Below are 19,636 nucleotides of genomic sequence, written 5' to 3'. Positions count from 1 at the left end.
GAATAAAGCATTAGAGAGTTTTCTGAGCTATGAAAGAGCAACCTCTAAATATTGATGATGCCTAATCGATTAATACTTTTAATGTAAATAAGGTATGAATCTGTCTTGGTGTTTATTCTTGGTTAAGAGCATTAATCGATGATGATAAACAAACAAACACAACCAAGGGCATAATACACTACACAGCTCATGTGTGAATGCTAATACTCTTGCTTTGGTCAATACATCAGAGGAGATTTTTTTTTTCTTCACCAGAAAGACTTCAAGGGAACATGATGATTCTGGCAGCACTACGTGAAGGGAATACATGTCAGAATTTTAGGGAGCTCAGAGAGAAGAAATGAGAAGGTGTCTTCATCCCGACACATGGATCCACACATGCAGAGCACTTAAAAGAGCAAGACACGCTCTCTTCTGTGTTTGGACTAATGAAGACGAACAACCTGGACATTTATTATTCAGCAGGTGCCTTACCTTGCATATTTTAACCTCAGATCCACAAAGGAAATGATACTAACTGTTTAAAATGAGTGACAGTTTGGATAATGAGCCAATGTGTGCTGGCTATCCGCTGGGGTTTCATCCCTCTTCATGGGATGATTGTGTAATGTTAGTGTTAGCTACATGAATTGCATCATGTGAGAATGTTATTCTGTAAAAGAACCGAATTTAGCTCATACTATGACATAGAGGACCATTTCCTCTGCACTACAAGTACAGCTAACAAATCAGCTAACAGCAAAATGATGCTGCCAAAAATAAAGACGTTCATGTGCTCAGCCCTCATGTTATTCCAAACCTATATGACTTCTGCAGGACACAACAAAAAGAGCTTTTGAAAAACGCTGTTCCGAACAACATTGGACCCATTGACTTTCACTGTAATAACACTGATACATTTTTCAAAATATCCTTTTTTGAAGTTAGACAGGTTTTGAACGACATGAAGGTGAGTAAATGATGACAGAACATTCATTTTTTTGGGTGCACTATCCCTTTAATTATCCCCCCTCATTCTGGCAAATATCTAAGGCAGAATTGCATGTATGGTTTGTTGATAAGGCATTGTGACAAACCCTTGCAAAAAAGATAGTATACTTTACTATAGTATACTTTTTTTTAAACTAAAAATAAGTATTCTTTCAGTCTACTTTTTATGTAGCCTACTTCTCAGAAATATGCTTAGACTTTTCTGTCTGTCAGTCTGTATTTTTACATGCTGTCTTATAAACATGTTTTGGCATCCAATACAATAGATTTGTTTAGAAAAATACTAAAGAGTTGGCCAATTTAGTCTTACAAGTATACTTCTAGTACATTGAGATTAGTATACTTACTCCATATAAAGTATAGGCCTACATAAATATACTTGAACTTGAAGTATGCTTATTTTTTGTAAGGATACTTGTCACAGCAGCCAGTGTACCTATAGGCCTATTTCTACAGATAAAGTATTGATTAAAACTCGCTCCATGTAATATTATCATGTATTTCGCTCATGAGAATATTTAAGAAGTTAGCTTAGCAACAGGTTTATGGCCAGGCTCTATTTGCTATTTTTGTTCCTTTACAAAAATAATGTTGTCTTGGCAACTAACTGAAATAACTACTAACATTACTATAAATGAAACAAACATTAAAGTAATATTGAAATATATTATCTTAAAAACACAAAAACTAATAAAAATGACAAAAGCACATAACAAAATTACTCAAACTTATGTAAACTAAAACTATATAAAGTCTAAATATGAATACATTCTACAATACTTTAATACTCAATACTAAAATAACTCTTATTGGAACAGACTTTGCTTCAGGGAAATTCCTGTGATGCCTATGCCTATTTTCTTCTGCTTTAAAGATCTGAGGTTTATCTCCCAGCGAATGTTTATAACTTTTTTTGAAATTCGACATTAAATTCATGAAATTCGTTTAAAAAACTTCAATTTCAACTAAGTAAAGAGCTGCTATCTTGTTTGATATTTTTAGGTGCTGTTTTAACATTCCATAACCAAGCTCTCTCTGTTTCACTTTCTGTGGTGTACCGTGTTGTCATTGTCCTCAGCTTTGGGATCAGACCCTTAGCTATGCTGTGACTCATCCGTTCCTTTACAAACCTGCTGCCAAAGCATTTACTGCAATCTCAGTCCAAACAGAGCTTGCGAAGGTGCTCAACAGCATGCATCTGTCAAACGCCCTGTGCCAAATTATAGTATGCTCACTGTCTGTACATACCTCCCTCCCTCCCGACCATAATTGACGAAATATAATAATGAGGAATCATTTGGAAAAGATACAAAAATCTCAGTGTACACAGGGAAGGAGAAATTGGTTTTGAAGGTGAGCAGGAGTAAATACGAGCCCCCCCCCTTCTCATTCTCTGATATGTAAATGTTTGCCAATAACAGTTTATTTTGGGTGTAGAATCTCGTGAATTATAGATGACCATATGGGCTTGAATGGCTGACACTGCCTGCTGAAACACTGAAGGGATGAGCGAGACTGGACAGATGTCTCTAATTGAAACGGCTTTCCTCGTCTCCCATAAATTGTCAAAGTTAATCAAGCAATGCACGGCCAATTTTGTTTGTGGGTTAATTTTTTTCTTGGCTCAGTTTGTAAGACATAGCTCCAATTTGGGGTGGTTAAACATGAATTCACATAATGAAATGCTTCACAAAACATCTTCCTCCTTTGGCTGGTTGACTTAAGACTTTTCAGTTACTTAAAAACCCATTTTCCCAAGTCCAAATGCAATGCAATATTAAATGTAGTCACAAGTTAAAGCTATGAAGCTATTATCATATATAGTAGGATGGGAACTATCTCAGAATATATATAATCATAATTACTATATCATTTTCATATTTCGACCATTTTTTTGTGCTACTTATTTACTTATTTAACTATTAATGGGATGTTTTGTTAAATGCAATATTTTATTTCAGGAGAAAGTCACAGTTACAAGCAAACCAACGCCCTAGGCACCGGTGTTAAATAAAGCCATCAACATTTTCACCATTTTTCCACAAAAATGATCCTTTGTACTGATGAACAGCCTGATGGACAGTTTTCATTAGCAACTTGTATAATTAAGCGGGTTTAACTAATAGCAAATTCATCATAATACCCGCTGGCCATCAGCGACTGACAGGTTATTTCATTTAGCCCACTGTTTCATCTCCTTTTAAGAGCGCCGTGGCAGTGACAACTAAATGATGTAGAAGAAATATATGTCAACAACTAGATATTACTGAATGCTGCTACATTAACTAAATAATTACCAAAGTGTACCATGGCAATACCATGTTTTGACCTTTTTGTAAGAAGTGGTACAATATTGTGCAATAATGTGTTTTTAGGACATGGTACCACCTTAAAGTGCTGTAAATGTTGTAAATGAATATGCTAACAATTCAGGACCACACTATTTATCAAAAGTGCCATGATATTACTTTCTGACATCCTCACTGTAGCAGTGTACTTTAGTACTTTTCTTATTGTAAATATGATACATTAAAATCAGGGCTTCTCACACAATATAGAAATAAATAGTCATTTGTGTGTTCAAGGAGATAGAACCTAAAAATGTGACTTTTTAGAATTTTAGAACACTATTTAGAATCCTCGATGTTTCAGTACTCACAAGCGATGATATTGCCGTAGCGATTCTTGTTGCGGTTCTCGTCCTTCTTGGCAGTTTCCCATGGGGCCGTTTGTCCCTCAGCCAGACCCTGGAATCAAATCAAAAATACTTTCAAATCCAAATGTTCATCCATTACAGAGACTACATATACAAATATAGCTAAAAGACATAATAGAAGTTCAACTTTTCACACTTTGAGATGCTTTTCTGAAATAGCAGGGCAGGTTAGGTGACTATTTTCCCTTGATATCACTGAAAGACTCTTGAGTGTGGAAGAGTCTGGTAATTGTAGACTCATTCTTTAGCCTTGGGGCAAAGACAAGACTCTGAAATGTCAGACAGGAGTGCTGAATGGTGGCCACTTAAAGCTGCAGTCCAATCTTCAACCTGTCCACCACACACACACGACAAGCCATTTACTGTGACAGATCAAGAGAAACAACAGTGGTCCGTGTCTGCATTAAAGAAAGACTTCATGGACAAAGTGATTCAAAACAAGCACATTTTAAAGATGAATGTGAGGGTTGATGCCACAGTTAACTGAAGGCCTGTGGAATAACAGAAACAGAGATTCGGACGAAGATAAGAGTTCGTTCACAGAGCTCATGATGTGCCTCTTTAATTCGTGGTAAAACAATATGAAAAATGATGAAAATTCACTGGAAAGTTTCCATATTTGATAATGTTATTGACATGAGCTCATATACTGTCAGTCAAAAAACTCATTATAAATTCATTACCAGTTTGTATAATTAAGTGAGTTTAACTAATAGCAAATTCATAATAAAAGAACATAATATAACATACAGGATATTTCATTCAGCCCACTGTTTCATCTCATTTTAATGCTGACATCTATATATTTTAGGAAAATCAGATAGTGAATTGAGCTGCTGCATTAGTAAAATACATAAGAAAAAATGAACGTATTAAAAATAAAATATATAAAAGATCAACATTCAAAGATTACACAAAAAAATATATATTTTTGTATATATCATTCTTGTATAAAATTTTATATTTTTTTTATAACATATATAAAAATATCTACTTTTGTTCCACGAATCCCTTTTCATAGAGTGGATTTTATAGATTGTTTTGGTTGGGTGAATCAATCTGCATCAGATGGGGTCATGTATGTAGAAGAAACGTTTCTCTCTCCCAAGGCTGTACGATGCATCCCATCTGGAACTAGTGAAGCATCGAAGCCTGAACATACAGACCGTATCATCTCTGCTGTACTGTTCCTTCACGTGCATTAAACATGATCTGGCACCTGTGAAAATCCAAACCTTACAAAACCTCATTTTTGTTGAAACTCTCTTTCATGTGTGAAATAAACATGAACTGGCAACCCTTCCAATAAATCAGTCACATTCCACTGCAGGGATACTGGGATCTGGCAACTCTGTCCATGGTCTCATTATAATCACGGTACATTGAGGGTAACGGAATCAGTTACAGCCAAACTCTCTGTCTGCCTGTCAGAATGTCATGCTAAAACTGTTTGAGGGCTTCTTAATGATACATTTGAGACATCTGGAGAGAATCGCTACACAAAAGGCCTTAAACCTTTGTCTTCTGGTAGTGAGCCAAACTTATTCTTCATTTGTTCTGTGCAACCTCCAAAAATGTTCTCACTGGAGCCTCTCTCGTCTTGTGATCTTCTGTTTTTGATGCTATTAAAGGTGGGATCAGTAGTTTTTGAAAATAACGTTTGAAAATGGTGTCGGGCCGAGTACCAAAACACACTAGTAACCAATCAGCAGCAAGGGGCGTGTCTACTAATGATGGGGAGGAGAGAGCGCTCAGTGCACACAGACATTAGCCGAACCACTACAGAAACAGAGAGATGGCAGATTTAAAAAAAAAAACAGGAAATGTCTGCGGGACTTAAAATGAAAAAGAAGGGTTACGATCAGGCAAGAGGTAGAACTCGTGTTAATATCGGAGAAGCTTGAGAGAACTCAAAGAGCAGAAAGGCCTAACGATAGGTGAGTAACATTGTTTAGCTTTGTTTCACAGAAATAATATATGCTGGCCATTGCTTGAATATGCTTGTTTTTTTTTTCATTTCATAGCTATGAAAAAGACACATTCATGTCCACACCATATAAGCCTGGAGCATCTAAACCTCCTCCACTGTCTGTTTCAAGCATCGGCTCTCAAACTGTGTCTGAGTAAGATAATATACTCCTAATATATGTTTGTTTCCTTTGGTTCCTCATTTAGTGATTGATATAACCCCCTAATCTTGCTATAGTTGTAATATATTCGTTACTATGACTGTCATGCTCGTGCTATCGAGATGATCATGATATTTTTGTGTTTTTGGGATGGGTGTTGAGTGTCGTCTTCCACGTGAAACGGAGCTGAACCATGCGTTGAAACACATATTACTACCAAAACACATTCGACAGGGATTACCATAGTAACACATTGCTTTCACTTATTGATGACATTATACCCTCGGCCGGCAGGTACAGCAGATTCCGCCATAGTCGTTGCCTGGGTTACGGTCACGTACGTAAGTTTGGGGCGGAGCTATCGAATTAGGGGCGAGATCCTTTTGGGGTAGAAAGGGTGAGTTTGTTTTGGTGATTTCAAATATCAACATTGGCCAAAACTACTGAACCCACCTTTAATACTTCATAGAAGTGACGTAAAGACAGGGAACAAAAACCTGCACAAAGACAGCAGACAAACTGTCATACCTCGTCCAGGTCTCCAATACCAAACATTTCATAACCCTTCAACACTTTCTACTGTTCATCACTTTGTTATGTTGTTATCTAATGCATATCTAATGCAATTCACACATTAAATGTGTCTTAAGTGTCCAAATATGGAAAAAAATGGTTTATGGAACCACTGTAACCTTCTCCGTTTCTCTGCATTCAGCGTACCATTAACTACTCGCTTTTTCTTCTCTCTCTAACATGAGCACAGATGCAGGATCACACATCTGTCAGGCTGAGATTAATGATGCGATTGTGCTGACATACACACACAGGTGGCCATCATCAGCTTTTACCAACATGATCAGATCTGCATCATTCACTCCCTGTCCATCATATCCCTCTCCATCTCTCTCTCTCTATATATATATATATACATACACACACACACACACACACACACACACACACACACACACACACACGCGCGCGCGCACACACGCACACAAGCACGCACACACTCACACAGTTAAAACACATAAAACTTAAATTCAGAACAAAATATTTTTTTAAATGACTGATATACCCACTTCATATATTCATAACTGGGAAAATGATTTTGAACAACAGCCAATTTGAACTAATAATGTGTTAAATATTAAATTAATTAAACATTTAAAATATGAACTTAAATTAAATTAACTTAAATTAAAATATTCAATTAAATCAAATGAGTCAGATTGTCTACTGATGAATCATAAAGTACAGATTCAAAGTATTTTATAACACCTATCTGTCCTGTGAGTGGATTTTAATTCATTAGCTAATTAACTAATCGCTCTATTTTAGAGTGTTAAAAGGCAAAGTTAAATTATTGAGTAGCAGTAACATTAAAATCTCATTTGCAGTAAAAAACACAGCTCTAAATTCACAGTAAAACATGCAATATGGCAAACACAGTATTTGCCCCTAATGTGCTCTCGCTCATATCAGCCAGTCACAAGCCAGTAAGCAAACACTCCATTCAACTCAGAGTAAATGTATTGAGTTTCTCCTCCTTCACTGCATATTAGGAAAAATGACTTATTTCTCAGGCAAGGATAGAGATGGGCTGATGCAAAAAGCTGCCAACTTCATTTGCAGGAGGCTGAGAGGAACTTGTGAGGCAAATCAGGTTAGAAGAGAGAGGCGATAACAAAAAGGCGTTATAAAAACGTCTGCCTTGATGAATGACCCTTTAAACAAGGAGGCACAAGCTCTGCTGCTATCAGACTGCCTATGACAGGCATGAGCTGCCAGCAATACATCTATCTCATGTTTACCTCTACACTTCGGACGGCCCAAAGCAGCCTATATAGGCTAGTCCCATTCCAATTGTGAAATTAGTCTAGACCTATCCTAACTCTTAATAATCAAGTGATCCTGAGAAAGAGAATTGGTTAGGGCTGACCTCTTTCTAGATCTCCTTTAGGCTCTGTGTGAAGCGCATTATCCAAAAGGCTAGATTTCTTTATTTGTGAAAATGTAAATTGGACCAAATATACTACAGATCATGTACCGCAATTTTGATAAGCATTCTGTTGTCTCCGAATAGTAAATCTGATGTATGACAGACATTTCTTCTTTAAAAATCCAATATCTTTGCCCTTTTAAAGATGCTCTCAATCCAGGTGATTGAAAATTTGGACACAGAGAGCATTTCTCCCACTTTAATTCAATGATATCTCTTGTTGCCAGGGCTATCCATCAAGACTGGGTCTGAATATATAATAATAAGCAAAATATGATTTATACACTTACTCAAATAAACTTCTCTGCTAAATCATGTTTATACACTCCTTTGATAGCCTATAGACTATACCTACATGTATAGTCGGTGTATGAATGAATGAGTGAGTGAATGAATGGGTGAATGTGAAGCAATATGTAAAGCGCTTTGGTGGCCATGGGTCTGTTAAAGCGCTATATAAATGCAGTCCATTTACCATTTTACCTATATTTAATAACGGATTCCAGACAAGAATATTAGAAATTGAATAACTGAATAAGATGTTTACATGCCAAAATATTCAGAACATGCCAACACTGCTTTCACTAATAATCTAATAAGCATGATAGTAGTTACTACATGAAAACCATTTCTCTCATCTTGGAGGGCAAAAGGATCAAACATTTCAAATAGTTATTTTTCAAGAAACACAAATGACTCAAATAAAAGGAAGATATGCCCCCAAAAATGCAGAATCGTGCATCATCTTTTACTCACCCTCGCATCTTTATGGTCTGTTTGTAAAAAAAAAAAAAAAAAAAAAAAAACACTTTATAGCTTCAGAAGACTTATATAGCTCAATATTACATTTTTGAAGGTGCTTTATTTGATGCTTTAAAGCTCCACTCCCCATTCATTTTAATTGCATGGACAAGAGCGGACAGATATCTCCAGCTTGTGTTTCACAGAAGAAAGAAAGCGTTTAGAATGACACAAGGATGAGTAAATGATTACAGAATTGTCATTCTTTAATGAAAACAAATCACGAAGTGAAACTGGAACTCACACAAAGCAGCTACTTTAAAGCCTCAACTGGTACGAAATACATTTAGAGGAAAAATAAATGACCTTATCGAAAGTAAATTTTATATCTATTGTTGGCGGTATCCTTCCTCTAGCCTAGCGCAATTCAAGTTCTAAACAAAATAACAGAGCCACAACAATGCCAATGCACGCTTTCCAATCATAAAACAGTTTACACTATTAAAACATCTGCAACTTAATAATGGAGAAAATCCACACACAAAAAAACACAAATGTTTCTTTTTAAATGACAAGGAGACAATCTAACAGACGCAGTTTTTATGTTGGTGACCTTAGTGAATAAGCAAAGGAATTCTGTTTTTGTATTATTAAAGTGAGCATATCATTTGTAGAGACTGCAGACATAAGTTATCCTTCAAACTCGAGGTTGGCGTGCTTTTTTAAAACTGGAGAAAGACATGCTATTGACACAAAGGTCTTTGCATATTCCTACCCATAAAGGTTTAGACAGTGAAAGATAATTGGTTTTATTATCACAGGGGTTGATGTTTTGTGAACCACAGTGTGGGCAGATTTTTCCTAGATGAGCTTCGTATCTCACGTGACCTTTTCTGAACAAAATGCCGGTATGTCATAGAGATCCACAGTCCTGCTTCTTTTAATAAGCACAGAGGTACTTTAATTAGTTATTCAAATGTTTAGGTAATAAAAAAATATGAAAAAACACACAGGAAACTAGCAAACAAAACTCATTATGGATTGATAAAAAAAACAAAAACATGTTTGACATTTTAATAACCCCCTAAATAAAACAGTTTTAAGATTCATTTCACGTCAACATTTTTTGGGCTCACTGTGCAGAGGCAAAAACAAATTTCATAGCTGCGCGGCTGTTATAATTACCACAGAGAGGCTCGGTCTAACAAATTCAGTGTATTCACTTTTATATTGTTTTTGAACATAATCATGTGTCCACAGTGTGTGTACACAATCACCCTATCTATGGTGGTAACATTTCATCCACTCCATAAATCTGAAATATCGCACAGGCCCCGCCCACGACTGGCGACAGAATCTGCTCTATTAGCTTAGCTCCTCCCCTGAGTGAGCTGTACACAGTCTGCCATGTTTATCTCCTAGAGCATTGAACAGCAACGCTACAACGCATGTAAATAATACACTTTCATGATGATGAAGAACTGCAATGTCACGTAATGGAGTGAGAGATTAACCTAAAAAACAACAACAGATATTTAGTTCGTTTTTGGCAGAGTATCCGAGGCACGAGCTGTAAAGGCAGAGCACTATAGAGCATCACAGTCCCGCCCACAGCCCGAGAGAGCTTAGGTGCCGGAAGTAAATTTCCCATTCATTTCTCCCATTGACGTTTTGGAAAAATCCGTATCTAAAGAGTTTTAGAGCATGTCTGAGGATAACCAGCTACGGCTGAACTCATAAGCATTCAACATATCATTTCGAGTGAAAAAACTAAGAGAAAATCCCAAAAAAGTCAAAGGTACAAGACTGTGTACATATTTTTATTTCCAAGCGAAGGAACTACTCATCCCATAAACCACCGCGCCTCACTGAAGTCGACTGAAGCCACAACCGCGAAAGAGCCTTTTGAATAGATACAAAATTTGACACAAAATATTAATTGAAAAAGGAATTTATTGATTTAAAAACGATTGATATGGCTTCCGCTAAAGAAAGTTCCGTCCGTTCCGTCTCTACGGTTAGAATCCTGCTTCCATGGCAACGCTCTGTTTTTCACGGACCTTCGCGGGGTTTAACCAGACAGTTACACGACTTCCACCAATCAGATGCATCACTGTGGGATTGTTCAGGATTGTGGGTAATGAAGTACTTCTCCAAGACATCGCAAATAAAAGGCATTTATCTCAAAACAAGGTTAGTGCCCCATGAACTTTGGGCATTTATATGAGCATATACAATCAGTACATTTTTTACAAACAGTACAGCCGTAGCTGGTTTAAGTCTACCATGTATGGTTACGTTTTTATGGCTTATACCCCAACTGTCAATGGAGAAATTGTATTGAATTCTTACTTCTGGCACCGGCTGTGGGCGGGACTATAATGCTCTATTCTGGATAGGGGCGGGAGCAGTAGCTCATTTGCATTTAAAGATACATGCACAAAAACTGTATGTTTTGCTTCTACTAAAAAATGGGCATTTACAACATGATGTAATAAATGATCTATGGGGTATTTGAGCTGAGATTTCACAGACACATTCTGGGGACACCTGAGACTTATGTAAAATCTTGTAAAAAGGGGCATAATAGGTCCCATTTAAAACGTAAGCAAATGATATGTTGAGAGCTACAGCAGAGAAAGATTTTCAGTAAAGTCTCACATAAAGATATTTTATGGCTTCATTAATGTATAATTATAAGACTTAAATATTGCATGAAATTCATTGTCAATATTCTTTACTCTTGTGTTCAGGGAAGAAAGAAAGCAACATTAAAAGTTTCATTCTCGTTGATGTCAATCACTCAAGCTCAGCACACAGATTTCGTTCTTACCTCGTACTCCTCTTTAAAGCCGTAACCCTGCCCACACTTCATCTGGGTGATGTGTTGGAGTAAGTCTGCCACTCTGATGGCCGGTTGGAACTGGCCGGCCTGGTAGGACATCTCCACTGACTCACAGCCTCCATATGGGTATGTCTGGATGGTCATCGAGGGCTGGGACATCTCACTGTGGCTGCCATCTGTGGAGGAACAATTCAAAATTCTTGAGTACCCATCACCAATGTGTGTTTGCTGGTTTGACCCGAACCATGAGCAAGGCACCGATCCCTGGGTTGCACTTCCCTTTATTTATGGCATAAAGCAATGCAAAGAAGCTCTACCAGCCCTGGTTATTTTGTATTGTAAATAAAAATGAATTGTTCTGTAGAGTAAAGTTACCTTAGAGCAGTGTGTTTAATATACAATTTATCTTGAAAAGGCATAATTCATTTTTACAACCTGTTGGAATTACAATCTCCCACGTATGTTACAATCTATAAATGTAAAAGCCTTAGGCAAACTAGCTAGAACATTTGCAGGTTGAACTGTTATAATTAAAAGTGGATATCTGTTTCAGATCATCTGAAGTTCAAATTGGATTATAAATGTTTCTCCTACTGTTACTAATATTATAAATATTTAAATAAATATATAAATACACAAGTAAACATGTTGAATGTGTTAAATGGAATGACTCTCCAATATATACATAAATGTATATATATTATTAATTTTTTTCACATATAGATATGTATATAATCCCTGTACACATACACAAAAAAACAACAACATTTGTATAATTTTAAATGTGTATAATAGGCGTGCTGCAGTAGTCTGTGTTATCGGTGTTAAGCGGTTTTCGGCTGTACACGATTACATTACTTGCCCACCACAGCACCGCCCCCACTGCCTTTTTGATTTTTTTATAGAAATAAAAAGCATTTAGTTCAGTTGGACAACGGACACTACAATTATAAGCTAAAAGCGTGTGCTTTGCTCCATTCAGCAGGAGCTGCGGGGTCACAGCAGTGCAGCAGGAGTCAGATTTCACTTATGTGACGAGAGTAAAGAGAGATGACTGACAAGACAATGGCAGAGGATTTTGTGTGCAACAGATCCTGAACATCACTGACAAATATCTTATCTTGTAAAATGTGCAGTCAGTACCGCCGTGTGATACCTATGCGTGATCACGAATTCGAAAGCGAATGTGAAAAGCGAGCGCGTTTTCAAAAGCGATTGCAATACCCCGCGCATTGACAGCAGCTCCCTGATGCCCACAAATTATAGGCCTATACACAGAGTATGCATGATTGTGAAATAGAATGCAAAAGTGAAAAGCGAGCGCACCCAGTGTTATCGATAATACCGGTGTTGTCGCAAGTTGGCCAGAGGAGAACTGTTTTTTTTCTCCATTCTGTCACCTGATGAAGTTTGCCACGGTCGCCTCTGGCTTGCTTAGTTGGGGACACTTAATATTCAACCATACTATTGTTCTGACTGTACTGACACTGTTGAATGAGAACTGAACTGAGCTGGACAATGACATAATTTTTTTGCAGAACTGCTTTATAGATGAAATAAGCTGATTTAATAATTGATTATCTTTACAACGGAACTGAATCAACACTGAACTGACTTTAGCTGAACAACAGCAGAAATGCATTATTTCCCTGTTATCACTGTGAAGCTGCATTGAAACAATCTGTATTGTATAAAGCGCTATTGAAATAAAGGTGACTTGACTTAATTTTAAAAATGTCCTCACCGTGACATCCCTAGTTTATACTTAATTTCATATTCAACTTTTAGGAGTGTGCTAGCTTATAGATGAGCACAAAGCAAACAGACGTGGACTAAAATACACAGAACATCATTTTGTTGTTATGGGGTTTAATTAACCTAGCCAATCACAGCATACAGATACCACAAATTCTGTAGAACTGCAAAAAAAGAAAAAGAAAAAAAAGGAAACAAAGAAAAAAACAAATATTTGCAGTCTAGGATATCATGTTGCTCTCAAAAAAGCACAGCTTTGTTTACTGTGCACTAATACCTCTCAATCAAGACCAAACCCATGAAATCTCAGCTAAGACCTCGACTACTGTGAGCTATCTCAGCTTCATTCAATCAGACTTCAGCGGACACTTATGGATGACAACATACTGAGATGCAGACAGTCCGTCATGGCAAACTCTCTTATTTTGATAAGACTGGGAAGTAGTTTATTGATGTTAATGAGTTCATTAACTAGAGGAACGGGGGAAGCAACTGATGGAGATTTTTTTCATTTGGCCTCCTTTAACCAGATAAAGCATAATTCAGATGCATAGGGATGGGATATTACTCAACAAATTATTAATGTGGCTATTTGCATCTTAATCGCCTTGAAAATTCATTATACACTTAAAGTAATTCTGGGGCTGAAAAATTTATAATCCACACCAAACATCTACGCTTTCGACATGGCAAAATATGAGTAATTTTGCATGACGTGTTAGTGCCATTGCATTTCTAGCGCCAGAAGCAAAAAGTTGAAAGTATTAGCGAAGACGATGTATTAAGAAAACGATTATGCCAGAATCATAGCTTCAGGAGGGTCTTTTTAAAGGGTACAAAAAAAATAACAAGGACAGAGATGCTGAGACTGCTCAATGAAACTGAACAAGATCACAACCAGCACACACACTAAAAACTCGGACTGACTGATCAGTGCACTTTGACATTTGTTTAGCCTTCAAAACATACAGTACATAGACAGATACTGAGTAATGCAGCAAAGAGTTCCGGTTCCCGTTGACTTGTATAGACAAAAATACAATGGAAGTCAATCTAAAATTGTTTGGTTACCAGCATTCTTCAAACTATCTTCTTTTACATTCCATAGAAGAGAGAAAGTCCAGTCCGGTACCGGTTTGGAATGACAGGAGGGTGAGGAAATGATGAGATCATTTTCTAACTATCCCTTTAAGTTAGTTATTTACAGAGACCAATCATTTGTTCCAGATATTCACACTTTTCCAACAATAAATGGTCCAGTGGATCTCTAAAGAACAATGCAATTACACCAGCCTCAAGTGAGAAAAGCATAGCATTTTAAGCTTAAAAGTAAGACATTGAGAGCAGCAAAACATTTTTGTTCAAAAACTTCTACAATTAACACTATTGTGCACAAAACCATGATACTTAAACATTCCAAGTCATGATATTTATTTTGGACTAGGCAAATTCAAATTGGAAAATATGTGCTTATGACTTACAGTAGATGGCAACATGCAAACAGTAAAAGAGAAGAAAAGTGTGTGATAGAGAAGTATACACTGGAGACTATAAGGTCTCTCAATTTACTGCCCCTGCTTCTGCCTTTCTCCTATCAATTTTTTCTTAATTAATTATTCATGTGTTTTTGTCTCAGCAGCATGAAGCGAATCCCAAAGTGGCGGCCCAGTGGGTGTATTATGTTGTTAAAATGCGCGTCTGCCACATCCAACCCAGGGACGTATCGAAAAACTCCTGCTCTGAAACAAAAGGTCAGCTGCACTTTGTAGGTGATCTTATATATCAGACAAGTTAACACACTCTTAGAAGAAAAGGTTCTATATAGAACCTTAAAAGGTTCTATAGGCGCTTCGTATTTGGAACCCCTAAAAGGTTCTATATACAGAACCCTTTTTAAGGGTTTTAGAAGAACCCTTAAAAGTTTCAAAAGAAGTCATAAAAGTTTCAAAAGGTTCTTTGGAGTTGAGTAAAGAACCCTATGGTTTCTGCTCGTACTGCCATAGCCATGACGTAACCATGGCGACAGACGTGGACAACTGCGTAGTGCGTAACGTTCAGCGGCACGCTGTTCTTATTTAGTTCAAACATTATAGACCATGGCAAGCAGAAATCTTGCTCTAATATATTGCACTTATGTATCTTCTCTTTGTAACACATTGCTCTCTCTGCATTCCTCGCAGTTGCAAAACATTGAAACGATAAAACAATATAAATACTGTTCAGAATGAATGCAAAAAAAAAAGGTAGCAAGAGATTGTGTTGTTTTGAAACTACTTGTGCATTTAATGCACATGCTACAACGCAACTCAATATTACAATGTGTGTATTGGACTATATTATTAAGCATACTACAGTTCATACTACATACTACAGCATACTACATATCAAGTGAAAGAGAGAGAGAAAGATGTATGCCAACTAATCTCCTTACAGAGGTAATTTTCTCATTTCGGTCCTGTTCCATCCCATAATGGCTTCTTTCATTTAAGCATGAACTCTTTGTGGCCACTGCATAATGTGCATTCAGATGTAAACAGCTAAAATCACATTAAAGCTCAATTATCAGCATGCACAATTACATTATGATAAACTACTATGGTGTTTGCCATTAACAATAATTACCTGACAAGTCACAATAAAGCACAGGTGACTAAATAATGACATTACAAATTACTTTCAAATGTCATATGTGAATGGGTCTGATGTGGGTATATGGAGGAAAATATGAGTATATGTACACAGTGCTGTCAGGTAAAAAGCAATTAAAGTAATTATTATTATTTGCAACAGATTATAAAAAGCTTTACCACAGGCATTGCTGCGTCACATAAAGTATGCAATATGAGGCTTTGCTATTTCTAACTTTTTGTCCTTGGCTACAAATACTGCATGTCAACAATGCCTGTCTCATTTGTGTCTATTTTTTATTTGAAGACACTCCATTAAGTCTTGCGAGCTCTAAAAGAGCAACCTCTGAGCAATGTTATACGCTGAATGTCATTCCGCTGAGTTAAGCTGGAGTTGTCAGGCGTCCTTCAGCTTACCAGCGGAATCAAGCCCGTCCCATAGCGGGTTATCCATTTCCTGGCTCTAAAACTATTGTTTCTCCGTGAAACAGAACCCTTGTCTCTCTCTCTCTCTCTCTCTCTCTCTCTCTCTCTCTCTCTCTCTCCGTTCCAAATTCTGTTCCTCCATTCTGTTTTTTTCCCCCCAGTTTCCATCGATCCTACAGATACACTCCACTACAACATCTAAATCTTTCACTCTTTATCTTGCTCTAATACACTTCACATGCCCTTTTTCTCTACCATTATCCTCTCTTTCTAACACAATGTCCTCACTCTCTCAGGTGCAAAAACATTTTCACCATTGGACTACTCATCAAATGCATCGATGATCATCATCTCTGCGTGGTTTACTGGAGAAATGATTTTAAGAAACAGTCGGCTCGAGTCCTCCCTGACAGTTCCTGTATGCGATTACCGGGGCTTTCATCCCGCAACATGATCGATAGCCTGTAAATGAACTGGAAGCCTCACATAATAGGCAGGTTTATAAATGATTAGGGACCGCCAGTCTTTCTCGACCTCGTAATCTCAGCGACATCGTTTCGGCAGGGAGCATCTCCAGAACAGAAATATGACCGTCTCCGTTTGGAGCGAGTGATGGTGTCTGTAAAACACAATGAAAAGGCCTTCTTCCTCATTTAATGCCCCATTCTTTTATCTGCACTAGTGGCTGTATTTCCTGCTATCTTCTCTCCATCCCACTATCTTTACCCTCCACTCGATTTCCCCTTTTCAATTCTTCTCTACACAATCCCTTCTTATTAAAGTGATTGTTAGACACTAATCCATACAACCGTTGTTTTGTACTTTCAATCTTAGTTGTGCTGTATTCCTTTTCAAATAAACGTTTTTACTTTTAATTTTTAATGCAATTCAACAATAAAGTCAACATGCAATTGAAACCCATTTTACTGCCGTGACGTATTGAAACATGATATTCAATGGGGGAAAAGCAGGCCAAGACAGAATCTCCTGAAATAGAAAGTCATTTCATATGGCAATAAAAAATTGCGAACACTTGATTTTGAACAACATGCACTGATGGATTGCATGTGCACAATAAAACTAGGAGCGTGTAGAAAGCAAAACATTTGAATTTGATTTAAACTGTATCTTACTGACAATGATTTCATCATTCTAATTTGTACCTTCTGATTTGTGATTTAATCATCTATAGCAAAGACTTCAGATAAACACAGAATAAATCCCGCCCTCTAAATAAAAGAGCCAATCGCTGATTGGTAAAGTCATTGAGTCACTGCAGGCTGATCCAGCCTGAATTATTATTTATTTTTGTCATCAGAAACAGTTTATGAGACAGTTGTTGTCAGATTAATTGTAAGCTTTGGAGAATTTTATGTTTTCCATTTCAAAGAAATAGAAGCTGTACTTGCATGACTGAAATAGCTGCCCGAGAGGCGTTTCAAAGATGGCCGCTGAGGGAAATGACTTGCCTTAAAGGGACAGTTTTGTATTACGTATTGATTCTTGTGCACAGCAATACACGAGCAAAATACATTGAAAACACTTGTACCGTTCAAAAGTTCAGGGTCAGTACTCTTTTTAAAAAATAAATAATACTTTTATTCAAGACTTTTACTTTGTTACAATTTTATTTTATTTGAAATAAATGCTATTCTTTTGAACTTTCCTGAAGTTCCTTAACTTTCACAGAATCCTGAAAACATATAACATGTTTTCCACAAAAATATGAAGCAGCACAACGGTTTTCAACATTGATAATAATAAGAAATGTTTCTTGAGCAGCAAATCAGATATTAGAATGATTAGGATCATGTGACACTGAAGACTGGAGTAATGATGCTGAAAATTCAGCTTTGCAATCAGAGGAATATATGACATTTTAATATATACTAAAATAGAAAACAGTTATTTCAAACTAAAATAAAGTATTTTCTTCTGACGTCCCAGAGTTCCACTCTAACTTGTATTCTTTTCCTCTGATCCATTCCTTTCTTCCTCCAATACTTATCTACTCTTATGTTATTTGTCTGATCATCCCTCTGCATCACTGGGTCAGGTTGGGATGAATCTCTCAAACAAGAGCTATGAATGTAAAAGTATGATTGTTGCATATTCCACGTCCAGTTTACAAATATCTCAGTCCAAATGCCTGAATCAACTACCCTAGTGCTTGATGGGTTTTCCCCACTTTGCTCTCTCTCTCTCCCTTTAAAACATCACCTGTGTGATCATCTTCCACTAAGCAAGCCGTCTCCACCTTCATAACCTCTGTAAATACGTTTACTCTCAGTGGTTTATTGGCGATGAGTGCGTATGTGTATGAGGGAGTCACAGTCTCCACTGTTGAGTGTATCTCAAAACGAGAGTTTTCAAACTCCTACTAGAAGCTGTCTGGATCAGAGGTGCGTGTTTAGAGACCCCTGCATCTGAGCCTTTTTAGAGTGAACCTTTGAAATGAGCTTTCGGACTGACTTTAAGCCCCGAGCCCACAAAGATATCTATCAGAAATCCCTTTTGAAAAGCTGCCTGTAAACGCTTTCAATATCTCCTGAAGAATGAGTAAAGGATGAAGCTTTCCGTGACCAGGAAAAACTTGAAAATGTCAGCAGTCGAGCTGAAATACTGTACTTTACTGTAGCTACTAAAGTCCCTGGTATGTTTTCATTCATCAGACATTAGTCAGTGAAGGCCACGTAAAATGGCGGGTTATTGCTATAAATTTGAGACATGGTTGAAATGTTTGATTTTACAATTCAGAAAATGTTGTAAACTGCCACTTTGCAAATGTCTCTCAAAGCTTTCAATGAATCAAGTGCTGCTGAGATGAACTGAAATGATAAATAATGATGAAAAATAGTGAAAACTCGAAACACAAGAAGGAAACCATGCAAGAAGGCAAGCAAGAAAGCTAGGAAGAAAGAAAACTAGAAACATACAAATGAATGTTCAAATGAAAAACAAAAGATACAATGGAAGGAAGGAAGGAAGGAAGGAAGGAAGGAAGGAAGGAAGGAAGGAAGGAAGGAAGGAAGGAAGGAAGGAAGGAAGGAAGGAAGGAAGGAAGGAAGGAAGGAAGGAAGGAAGGAAGGAAGGAAGGACAAAAGAACACATAAATTAGTGAATGAAAGAACAAAATAAACAACAAAAGAACAGAAGAAAAAACAAATGAACACAAAAAAATAAAAGGAGAAAAATGAATTAATAAATTAAGAAGTTAATGAAAGAACTAAGGAGGAAAGAACAACAGAAATGAAGGGTGGATATGTTTTTATTATAAGCTATTGTCATTGGCTGTGAGATGGTCAAACTGCCTTTGAAAGATACATTTGTGTGTGTGCTTGTTTGTGTGTGTTTGTGTGAGCGCGCAAAACTCACACACCAATCTGGCAAATCTGAAAATTAGCA

The 19,636-nt window shown here is 37.0% G+C and overlaps 1 protein-coding gene across 13 annotated transcripts in view; it reads right to left on the bottom strand.

Annotated features, from left to right (window-relative positions):
• Window positions 1–19,636, bottom strand: part of ptprt (protein tyrosine phosphatase receptor type T) — a 228,363-nt gene that overhangs the window by 28,445 nt on the left and 180,282 nt on the right. For all 13 annotated transcript variants that reach the window (XM_079628114.1, XM_079628109.1, XM_079628115.1 and 10 more), the window contains 2 exons: window positions 11,412–11,599; window positions 3,650–3,737 (listed from right to left, as the gene is read on the bottom strand). In XM_079628114.1, coding sequence (XP_079484240.1) covers window positions 3,650–3,737; window positions 11,412–11,599 — 276 coding nt within the window. The remainder of the gene's footprint in view (window positions 1–3,649; window positions 3,738–11,411; window positions 11,600–19,636) is intronic.

The sequence above is a fragment of the Phoxinus phoxinus genome, assembly GCF_949152265.1.
Source record: "Phoxinus phoxinus genome assembly, chromosome: 11".
Lineage (NCBI taxonomy): Eukaryota > Metazoa > Chordata > Actinopteri > Cypriniformes > Leuciscidae > Phoxinus > Phoxinus phoxinus.
The sequence above is the reverse complement of the archived record's forward strand: the minus strand, read 5'-3'. Positions and strand labels throughout refer to the sequence as shown.